The sequence below is a fragment of the Mercenaria mercenaria genome, chromosome 1 (assembly GCF_021730395.1).
Source record: "Mercenaria mercenaria strain notata chromosome 1, MADL_Memer_1, whole genome shotgun sequence".
Classification (NCBI taxonomy): domain Eukaryota; kingdom Metazoa; phylum Mollusca; class Bivalvia; order Venerida; family Veneridae; genus Mercenaria; species Mercenaria mercenaria.
The window spans coordinates 81288192-81300537 of record NC_069361.1 but is presented as its reverse complement, the minus strand read 5'-3'; the positions used below and the strand labels follow the sequence as shown (position 1 = coordinate 81300537).

Genomic DNA, 12346 nt, shown 5'->3' with positions numbered 1-12346 from the left:
AGAGTTTACCTTGTGAGGCATTCAATAGAGTTTACCTTGTGAGGCATTCAATAGTTTACCTTGTGAGGCATTCAACAGAGTTTACCTTGTGAGGCATTCAATAGAGTTTACCTTGTGAGGCATTCAATAGAGTTTACCTTGTGAGGCATTCAATAGAGTTTACCTTGTGAGGCATTAAACAGAGTTTACCTTGTGAGGCGTTCAGTAGAGTTTACCTAGTGAGGCATTCAACAGAGTTTACCTTGTGAGGCTTTCCATAGTGTTTACTTTGTGAGGCATTCAATAGAATTTACCTTGTGAGGAGCTGAATAGTTTACCTTGTGAGGAGTTGAATAGAGTTTACCTTGTGAGTGATATAACTGGAGGTTGTTGTTTCAGTAAGTAGATCAGTCTGTTTGGAGTAGACACCAGAATATCTGTAATAGATAAACAGCATAATTATCTGAGTTAAACATTGCTAGTTTTAAACTGTACATGCCATTGAAATTTCTGACCATTTGTCTGTATCAACAAATGCAGCAACAAAAATTCTTTGCAAGCAAGAATTCAATGTGTGGCACTGACCTTGCAAATAAGGACTTTGAGTATACAAATATCAGCTAAACAATTTTTTTTCACCTGAAACATTTGGTTATTTCTAAACTGTTTCCCTGTGCTGAAAGTTGCACAAAATAAATTTACACATGTAAGAACAAGAATACACTCAACTTACAGAGCTGATCCATACATGTATGTAAAAGACCATGTGCATAATCAAAATTATTCTTATCATTTAAATTCATCAAAAGTAACATGTATATATTTCCATATTATGACCTCTTTTCTCTTATCAGCAAAATAATTTATGAACAGTCAACTGATTTCACTGTCACTTGAGATATTGTCAAGATGGCACCTGAGAGCTACATTGCTGTTCTACTTATGATTTCAGTGCCTGGAAATGCTGATCTCCTAACAAAAACTCTTTTAGAAAGAATAGAGGCTTTAGAAAAAAGAGGTACTAAATTTTTATATTTGACAGTATTACAGCTTTCTGCAACAGTTTTTATTCTGTTAAAATATCAAATTGATTTTTTTGACATAAATGTACATGTAAAGTGTGGTTCCTTAAAATACCACAGAATCAATATTATAACTGGATATGTATGAAATCCAAGAAGTCATATCCATAATCATTTTTTAAAAAATCTATCTTCTTTCAGATACTGAACAGATTGCTAGAATTGACCTCCTTGCGGAACAAGCTCTGGTCTCCACTGAAAAGTTGAAATTCCTGTCTGCTTCCAATGACAACCTCCAGATACAATTTTCTTATCAAGCCAAGAAAATGAAAGAGCAGGAGGACATTATAGCAGAACTAAGAAAAGACATCAAACATCACAGAACAGTGACTGATAAATATAGGAGACATGTTAATATCCTGGAGGCTAAAATGAAACAGATGGATGTGGGTATTGAAAGGATACATAACGTGTTTGCTGACAAAAGGGAAAACTATCAAGACGAGTCAGAAGAAACTAAGGATAGGAAAATGAAAACCGATGGACGGCCAGACAAAATTAAAAGTAATGGTGTATCAGTTATTGGACTGACTACAAACACCACCAAAGAAAATGATACAGGTAACCTAGAAATGGAGAAAGAAGGTCTTGCTAAAATTCACAACAAGGACACAGACTTAAAGACAGTGGCAAATACGCTGAATAAAGAAGCTACTGATACACTGCATGGAACAAATAATGGTCAACCAAGATGGAATGGTAAGTATTGGTAGATTTACTATGTACAAAGTTTCTGTTACAAATGAGAATTTATTTAAAGTGGTTTCATATGATCATGTTTGAGATGAAATTACTGTTTTTTGTTTGTTTGTAGTACACTGTACTGTGATTAAAAATCTTTTTAATGCTGCATGCCTTCAGATTTATTTCGTATTTTTAAAAATCTTTAAAATACATGCTGCAGTTTTATTTCTAATTGCAATAGGAAAACAATATAAAGAAATTCCATACATTTTAGGAACCTGTTATCTCCAGTAACACCTTTCAAGTCAATAAAAATATGTAGAAAACTTGAATTTATAAGCATTTATCTCCTTAAGTTTAGTATGAAATAGAAGAAATTTAACTGTATTTTGTTTCACACACATTAAAATACCTATATACAAAATACTGGTTTACCACTTTCGACATATAAGTTCAACTGCTGTCTGTCTAAAAAAAAACTGAAAATTTTATGTTGGATGTACTTATCTTTAAACAAATCTGCTACAACCAAACCAAGAGCCACACTTACATTACAGACATAAAACAGCATGCTGCACGATCTCTAACAAACCCAGTTGCTTTTCATGCAGTGCGTACACAACTAACACAACAACATCCACAACTCAATGATGCAGTTAAGTTTGAAGATGTTCTCCTTAACCAGGGAAATGGTTATTATGGTGAACATGGACTGTTCATTGCTCCACAGCCAGGATTATACCTGTTTTCCACTTCAATAACATGTAACAGCTCACCTGGTCATCTTCATGTGCAGGCTTCTGTAGTGAAAAATGGCAATAGACTGGCCAGAGTATACTGTCATGGTGACGAATATTCATCAGGTGACCAGGGTTCTGTAACAGTTGTTACACAGCTATATAGTGCAGATACAATCTGGGTTAGATTTGACTGGCCAGATGGTGGGTATATTTTGGGAAATGGATTTACTAGTTTCACTGGAATTCAAATCATGTAACATCACTGGCAATCAAGAAAAGTTTTACTGGAATACTAATCTTATATCATCAAGAACTATCATCATGGAAATTTTATTTACAATTTTACTGGAGTACTAACAATTTGAAATGCATTTTCAATTCTTACTGGAATATTAAAAAGAAAAGTATATAATACTATGGTAAGTTTTACTGGTATATCAATAATAACTGTTGAGATTGATTTACTACCTTTACTTGGGCCTAAATTAAAATTAAGTTTGTTTGACCTTTACCGACCCAGTATTTTTACAGTGGGTAGGTAGGTAGGTAAATAATTTTATTATATTTTAGTTTTTTTTAATGTTTGTTGTCTCAGTAATAATAAAAATTAAAGTCTATTTATTAATACCTATTGCTTGTAGATAATCTCGGAAGATGCTCTGTTAAATGTATGCTTGTAATAAACCCCTAGCCCTATTTATGCACACACAATATGGGCACAGACTTAATTTGCACATAAGGCAAAGTTGACCAAGTCTTTGAGTATCTTTCATGTCTATACTTTTTCTTTATATATATATCAAAAATGTTTTCACTACATCTGCGCTTAAAAGTACAAACGATATAGTCGCGAAAATATTTGGCATCTAAACACACTACTGAATTACAGCTTATTTTCAACAAGTGTTTGATGCTTAATTCAATAGATAATAACTTTTTATGAGTTTTAGAAGGTTTTTACAACAGTTATGGCAGTATGCAAGCAAAAGTGATGATTTTTTAGCTTCAAGCTACTTGCACGTATTGGTCATGTTACTAAGAACAGAAACAAGATTGGGTTTCTCCGACATCAGACATTTATTATGCCATTGTCCTGGCAAAAGAAGTATAAGATTTTCATACCTCTTTGTTCTGGCATTACAAAATTAAAATATTAAAACTATCTAGCTTGTTATATTTCAAAACATTTACATTCGTGTCAAATTCTTGAAATTCGGAAACTGAGATTTTCTCACTTCGAACAAATGCATTTCAAAACGGTCTCTGATTAAAGACATTTTGAAATCAACAATTAAGTCAGTTCATAATATATTTTCACAGATAATCAAATTTCCCACCACTCGCCTGTCAATTGCCGTAATACTGTCACTGAATTTCAAATATAACACAGTAGACAAATAATAATCTCATGTACATTACGTTTCCTTTGTAATCAATCATATTTGTTCTTCTTAAATTTCGTTTTCACAGCAGACATTTTTCTTTCAGGGTATTTTAGTAATCACCACCACCTAGTTGCTCTCCATAATAACTGCATCGATAGTAAAAATAATCACAGTCTAGCCCTTACCGTATTTTCCAAAAATGTTAGGACTAGTTATTTTCACTTTCTCAAGACTTGTTTCCCGAAAAAATGATTATTTTGTGAAGTGTCCCAAAAATATGGACACAATAATCATAATCCACCCAATGTTGAAAGCGTAATAAAAAGCGTAAACAATTATCGGTAATTAATCTGTTGATAAACTTAGTCCTTGTCCTTGTTTTCATCATCAATTAACACCCCCCTCAAAGAGCTAAAAGAAGTGTGTAGGTATCATGGCATCTGAAGTGGAGATCAAAGCGTTACAGTTGCCCGAGATTGTCATGGAATTACGTCATGTTTTCGCAACATATAACACATCACTGTTTGGTCGTACCTCCTCGGTTCTTTGAATTAATCAATAAAAAAGTTTCTTCTTTAATTTCTTAAAGCGAATAAACTGACAGGTAAATGTGTCAAACGATAATTGTGGATATCCTACCTCTGTGAGCTATTTTGCCGCACTAACGTAAATCTGTTTGCCAAAAGTCGTTTTACGCCATGTATTTAAATTGCTGACGCTTTTTCATTATTTAAGATTTTTTTATTCTATTTTTGTTTTTGTTTTGTTTTTTGTACCTTCAGGTCAAAAGTCAGAACTTTATGCCCATAGAATTTATCATTTATTTACTCTTAGAAAGAAATAAGTAATTTTAAGATCGCACTGTTTGACATTTTACAAAGAACTAAATTTAAATTTGACCGTTTTTATAGAATTTTGCCTACATTCCTGTCGATCTCTTAATATTAAAATCGTTATAGAATTCAAACTATATTACTTCTTAAGCGGAGCTAAAAAATATTGCACTACGCGCGTTTTTTTGTGTGTATGTGTAAACAAAAGTTACGTCGAGTGATGGAAATTAGATATTACGATAGCTCGCACGTGCTCGTGGAATGGAAAAGTACCGGCATGACGTTTTGGTTTCTTTACGTTTAGCGGGTAAATTGGATACTAGATTTGTAAAATATGTCCTTTTGTCAGATTGCCTTCCGGTTATAAGCGGTCTGATTGTCGTCTGCATCCTATGGCCTTAGGCAACGTTATCGGCATAGTTGACACGTTTTCGGAATACACAAGATGATAAACAGTCCGCTTTATCGATTTCTACTAGCCGACCGCGGGTTACTTTTTCACTTGCCATAATTATTTACGCATTTGTTAAATAAAATAATCGCCAGTTTCAAGCACCAAAATAAGTTTTTCCCTTTGATAAGAAAATAAAAATCTTTTTTTTCTCTGGAATGCAATAAAATTATTTGAGTCGCGGCAATTTTTTCGGGTCGGTCGGTAAAGGTCAAACAAACGTAATTTTATTTTAAGCCTTGACTATTAAAATGACCAAAATTTAACTTGAATATTAACAACAGGGTCACAAATTATTTTGATATCAAATCATGTATAAACAAGAGATCACAGAGTGATCTTGGAGCCCACCAATGTTCCATTTTTGCGTGTTCCAAATTTCAAGACTTATTGACTAGCTCAAGGTCAAATTTCATTTCCGTACACAAAACTGTGCATGTGGTCCAAATTCAAAAGCTGTAGCTTGAGAAATGTGAAAGTAGGTCACTAGATCAATCTTAAGGACAAAGTTCTTTGTACACAAAACTATGCATGTGCATCAAGTTTGAAGGCTGTAGTTTGAGAAATCTGAAACTAAGTCACTAGGTCAATCTTAAGGTCAAAGTTTTTTTTGGTACACAAAACTATGCAAGTGGTCCAAATATAAAGCCTGTAGCTACAGAAATGTGAAAGTAGGTCACTTGGTCAATCTTAAGGTCAAAGTTCATTTCGGTATACAAAACTATGCAAGTGGTCCAAATTTCAAGGCTGTAGCTTGAGAAATGTGAAAGTAGGTCACTAGGTCAAAATCAAGGTCAAATTTTATTTCGGAATACAAAACTATGCATGTAGTCCAAATTTGAAGCCTGTACCTCCAAAAATGTGGAAGTAGGTCACTAGGTCAATGTAAAGGTCAAACTTTGTTTCGGTACACAAAACCATGCACGTGGTCCAAATTTGAAGGCTGTAGCTTGAGAAATGTGAAAGTAGGTCACTAGGTCAAAATCAAGGTCAAGTTTTATTTCAGAATACAGAACTATGCATGTGGTCCAAATTTGAAGCCTGTACCTTCAAAAGCCCGTCCGCTTAGCTCAGTAGGTAGAGCGTTGGTCTACGGATCGCGGGGTCGTGAGTTCGATCCTCGACGGGGCGTATGTTCTCCGTGACTATTTGATAAACGACATTGTGTCTGAAATCATTAGTCCTCCACCTCTGATTCATGTGGGGAAGTTGGCAGTTACTTGTGGAGAACAGGTTTGTACTGGTACAGAATCCAGGAACACTGGTTAGGTTAACTGCCCGCCGTTACATGACTGAAATACTGTTGAAAAACGGCGCTAAACCCAAAACAAACAAACAAAATGTACCTTCAAAAATGTGAAAGTAGGTCACTAGGCCGATGCAAAGGTCAAAGTTTGTTTCGGTACATAAAATCATGCATGTGGTCCAAATTTGAAGGCTGTAGCTTGAGAAATGTGAAAGTAGGTCACTGGGTCAAAATCAAGGTCAAATTTCATTTCGGAACACGAAACTATGCATGTGGTCCAAATTTGAAGCCTGTACCTTCAAAAATGTGAAAGTAGGTCACTAGGTCAATATCAAGGTCAAAGTTCTTTTCAGTGCACAAAACTATGCATGTGGTCCAAATTTGAAGGTTGTAGCTACAGAAATGGGAAAGTAGGTCACTAGGTCAAAATCAAGGTCAACTCATGTCAAGGTTCATCGCACCATTCAAAACCATACATGTGGTCCAAATTTGAATGTTGTAGGTTATTGACAAGAAGTTTTTAAAAGCTTTTCCCTATATAAGTCTATATGAACCATGTGACCCCTGGGGCGGGGCCATATTTGACCTTAGGGGGATAATTTTAACAAACTTGATAGAGAACCACTAGATGATGCTACATTACAAATATCAAAGCCATAGGCTTTGTGGTTTGGACAAGAAGATTTTCAAAGTTTTTCCCTATATAAGTCTATGTAAACCATGTGACCCCCCGGGTGGGGCCATATTTGACCCTAGGGGGATAATTTGAACAATCTTAGTAGAAGACCACTAGATGATGTCAAATACAAAATATCAAAGCACTAGGCCCTGTGGTTTTGGACAAGAGGTTTTTCAAAGTTTTTCCCTATATAAGTCTATATAAACCATGTGACCCCCTGGGGCGGGGCCATAGTAGACCCCAGGGAAATAATTTGAATCATCTTGGTAGAGGACCACTAGATGATGCTTCATACCAAATATCAAAGCCCTAGGCTCTGTGGTTTTGGACAAGAAGATTTTCAAAGTTTTTCCCTATATAAATCTATGTAAATTATAGAAATAAACAAAGGGCCATAACTTACTAAAAAATTGTTGAACCTGTCTGATTTTCAGGGGGACACAACTAGGGTACCAATACATCATTCTGACAAAGTTTGGTCAAAATCCCCCTGGTAGTTTCTGAGGAGATGCGATAACGAGAAATTGTTAACGGAAGGACGGACGGATGACGGACCATGGACGCAGAGTGATCTGAATAGCCCACCATCTGATGATGATGGTGGGCTAACAAGAGACTACTCTGAACTAGTGACTGTTTGTTTGTTTTGGGTTTAACGCCGTTTTTCAACAGTATTTCAGTCATGTAACGGCGGGCAGTTAACCTAACCAGTGTTCCTAGATTCTGTACCGGTACAAACCTGTTCTCCGCAAGTAACTGCCAACTTCCCCACATGAATCAGAGGTGGAGGACTAATGATTTCAGACACAATGTCATTTATCAAATAGTCACGAAGAACATACGCCCCGCCTGAGGATCGAACTCAAGACCCCTCGATCCGTAGACCAACGCTCTACCTACTGAGCTAAGTGGGTGACTGAGTATTGCAGTGGCAATACAGAAGTCCTCTACCAGTATAAAACTTTGTGGTTGATAGCAACAGTGTTAAGATTAAAGATGCTTCAAGGCATTTCGGAGCTAAGAAACAACAAGAGCACCACCTGCTCGTCTGCAAATGCTGGACAATATGTAAGACAAAGAGGGCCAAGACAGCCCTAGGTGGCTCACCTGAGTAACACACCATAACAGTGTAAACATGTTTGACCTAGTGATTTCATGGAGACAAAGTTACATTCTGACCAATTTTCATTAAGATTGGACCAAAAATGTGGCCTCTTGGGTATAAACAAGCATATCATTTGATTTGACCTAGTGACCTAGATTTCAGGAAGTTTGCAGCAAAAAGGTAGCGTAAACAAGCTTTTCCTTTGATTTGACCTAGTGACCTAGGTTTTGACCCCATGTGACCAAGATTCGAAATCATCCAAGACTTCATGACATCAAACATTCTGACCAAGATTTATGAAGATAGAATAAACTAGATGCCCACGGGCATCAGTCAAGCCCATCAGCTGTCAAAAGGACTAGGAGTTGCACACGACACTCTCATTGAGACAAACACTTATGCCAAATAAAAAAGAAAGATTGCAAAAAGTAACAATATATAAGTTATTTGTAGTAACAACAAAGAGAAGTAAATGTTAAAAAAAAATTAAATAAGAGCTGTCACTAATGGTGACAAATGCCCCCACAACACCTTGACCTTTGACCTGGTGACCCCAGTCAGTAGGGGTGGTGTACTCAATAAGTACTATCAGCATGTGAAGTTTGAAGGTCCTGGGTGAAGTGGTTCGTGAGTAAAGTGCCTTCATGCAAAAAGTTAACATTGGCCCCTGTGACCTGGTGACCCCAAAGTCAGTAGGGTTGGTGTACTCATAAAGTACTATCAGCATGTAAAGTTTAAAGGTCCTGGGTGCAGTGGTTCGCGAGTAAAGTACCTTCATGCAAAAAGTTAACGTTGGCCCCTGTGACCTTGACCTCTGACCTGATGACCCCAAAGTCAGTTGGGGTGGTGTACTCAATAAGTACTACCAGCATGTGAAGTTTGAAGGTCCTGGGTGCAGTGGTTCGCGAGTAAAGTACCTTCATGCAAAAAGTTAACGTTGGCCCCTGTGACCTTGACCTTTGACCTGGTGACCCCAAAGTCAGTAGGGTTGGTGTACTCATAAAGTACTATCAGCATGTAAAGTTTGCAGGTCTTGGGTGAAGTGGTTCGCAAGAAAAGTGCCTTCATGCAAAAAATTAATGTTGGCCCCTGTGACCTTGACCTTTGACCTGGTGACCCCAAAGTTAGTAGGGGTGGTGTACTCAATAAGTACTATCAGCATGTGAAGTTTGAAGGTCCTGGGTGCAGTGGTTCGCGAGTGAAGTGCCTTCATGCAAGAAGTTAACGTTGGCCCCTGTGACCTTGACCTTTGACCTGGTGACTCCAAAGTCAGTAGGGGTGGTGTACACAATAAGTACTATCAGCATGTGAAGTTTGAAGGTCCTGGGTGCAGTGGTTCGCGAGTAAAGTGCCTTCATGCAAAAAGTTAACGTTGTGACTAACGAACGAACGAACTAACGGACAGACAGTTGAAAACTAATATGCCTCCCTTCGGGGGCATAAAAAATAAAATTCTAAGTCCACCCAAAAATCCTTACCAGTAGAGAAAGGTCAAAATACACCTCAAAATTGGATGTAACTTGCATGTTGTACTACAGAAAAGTGGTCTTGATTTTTCCCTATGACCAGTAATGAAAAAGTTACAATATAAGCTATTTATAGAAACAACAAAGGGAAGTAATTCTTAATTTTTGCGAATGACCTTCCATCTCATGATGGTGAACAATTGTGCCAAGTTACATAAAAATCCCTCTATGCATGAAAAAGAAATGCTCCAATGTCATTCTTGTATCTGACCTTTGACCTCTAAGTGTGACCTTGACCTTAGACCTAAGGACCTGGTTCTTGCGCATGACACTCCGTCTCATGGTGGTGAACATTTGTGCCAAGTTACATCAAAATCCCTCCATGCATGAAGAAGAAATGCTCAGGACAAAGTTGTCATTCTTGTATCCTTTGACCTCTAAGTGTGACCTTGACCTTAGACCTAAGGACCTGATTCTTGCGCATGACACTCCGTCTCATGATGGTGAACAATTGTGCCAAGTTACATCAAAATCCCTCCATGCATGAAGAGGAAATGCTCCAGACAAAGTCATTATTGAATTTGACCTTTGACCTCTAAGTGTGACCTTGACCTTTAAGATAGGAACCTGGGGTTTGCGCATGACACTCCGTCTCACTGAGGTTTACATTCATGCCAAATATAAACAAGATTACTCCATGCATGTCAAAGTTATGGTCCGGACAAACAAATCAGGACGCACAGACTGACGGACGGACGGACGCACATACACCGAACAGCCATTTGGACAACTATGTCTTCGCTTCCGCAAGCGGGCTCGACAAAAATGTGGCCCCTAGAGTGTAAACAAGTTTTTTCTTTGATTTGACCCGCTGACCTAGTTTTTGACCCCAAGTGACCCAGATAAAATTCATGCGAGATTTCATGGGGACGAACATTCCATGCACATAAAATGAACAAGAGGACCATGTTGGTCCTGAATCACTCACCTGTCCACACGCAACCCAGTTCATTGTGGCTAAGTTTCATTGAAAACCACCAAGTAGTTTCAGAGTAGATGCCATAACAAAAACTGTTAAGAGACGGAAGGACAGACCATGCACAAAAGGCAATTTGACTTGTCCACCATGACCAATTTTCATGAAGATCCATTGAAAGATATGGCCTCTAGGGAGGTCACAACATTTTTCTATTTTTAGACCTACTGACCTAGTTTTTGATGGCACGTAACCCAGTTTCGAACTTGACCTAGATATCATCAAGTTGAACATTCTGACCAATTTTCATGAAGATCTTTTGAAATATATGGCCTCAATAGAGGTCACAAGGTTTTTCTATTTTTAGACCTACTGACCTAGTTTTTGACCGCACGTGACCCAGTTTCGAACTTGACCAAGATATCATCAAGGTGAACATTCTGACCAATTTTCATAAAGACCCCATGAAAAATATGACCTCTAGAGTGGTCACAAGCAAAAGTTTACACACGGACGGACGCCTAAAAAGTGACACAGAGATAGACTTCTAAAATTGCATAGTTACGATAGCTGAAGACCATTTCTTGATAAATGTGACTTCATTTTACAAGTTTATGAACAAAAAAGAAGACATTGTAGACATTTCTCATTCTCTTTTCTATTAAAATGTGAACATAAATCATTTTTACGTTTTAAACATCTTTAACCCCAGTGACGCAACAATATACAGTCGAAACTCGGTATCTCAAACTCGCTTACCTCGAAATTCCGCTTAAGTCGAATAAATTTTCAAGTCCAGTCATTAAAACACAACTCCGGATGTGTCGAAAGGGATTTTCAGTCCCGTCAATAAAATTCAAGTGCATTGTAAACTCAGTAAGTCGAAGTGAGAAAAATATGCGATAAAATTTCACACGTCATTGTGAATGTTGTTGGTTTTTGACACATGTCCATGTTTATTGTCTAACAAGAAAGCCGTGATGCCGACATATTAAAGGTGCAGCGATTATCAAAGTGAGATGATGTCATACTTGTTTGCACATGCCATAATGATAATTCTTTGATGTAAACATTAGATTTCTTTAATCAGCGGTCACTTGTTTTTGAGACATTATGAAAATTGCTTTTAATTTAAACTAATGAATTAATTAGTTTTATCAGATGTGCTGTAATAATATTTATTAAATGTACTGAATATTGATGAGTGAGGGATGCTCATATGCCAGAAATGTAACTTGACGCACATGTATGTATATATTGTGTATTTGTAATTATGTTTACATGGAAATAAAATACTTTGAATTTATAAATCATTTTGTGTTGCGTTTTAAAAGATTTATTGCAAGATACATGTATATTATATCTATAGTGTGCCTAACAGGTGGAGATTTTTTTTTTTTTTTTTTTTTTAAAAGGTGTTTGAACCAACTTTTTTCATTACTTCGTCCATATACATCCCTCCTAATAACTCGAATTTCGGTTATCTCGAAATAAAAAGCACGGTCCCTTGAAATTCGAGATACCGAGTTTCGACTGTAGTTCACATGCCTTTGTAAATAATTATTATATACGTATGCTGCAAAAAATGGTACTTGGTCACAGGGGAAAAAAAAACTACGTACATGGTGTCAGCAAATTAAATTTTTACATAAATATTTGACACTTATTGCATGTATTTCCTAAACCTTACATATCTACAGCTTTATTCATTTTTTGTAAA

The 12346-nt window shown here is 36.8% G+C and overlaps 2 protein-coding genes across 3 annotated transcripts in view; one reads left to right on the top strand and one right to left on the bottom strand.

Moving 5' to 3' along the window:
- Positions 1 to 12346, bottom strand: part of LOC123532423 (probable ATP-dependent RNA helicase DDX52) — a 69741-nt gene that overhangs the window by 16437 nt on the left and 40958 nt on the right. For both annotated transcript variants that reach the window (XM_053552388.1, XM_053552396.1), the window contains exon 7: positions 344 to 416. In XM_053552388.1, the coding sequence (XP_053408363.1) occupies positions 344 to 416 (73 nt within the window). The remainder of the gene's footprint in view (positions 1 to 343; positions 417 to 12346) is intronic.
- On the top strand, positions 838 to 2766 carry LOC123532433 (uncharacterized). The gene is made up of 3 exons (XM_045313864.2): positions 838 to 997; positions 1203 to 1760; positions 2303 to 2766. Exons 1-3 carry the CDS (start codon positions 889 to 891, stop codon positions 2740 to 2742), a joined length of 1107 nt encoding a protein of 368 aa, XP_045169799.2. The 5' UTR covers positions 838 to 888; the 3' UTR covers positions 2743 to 2766.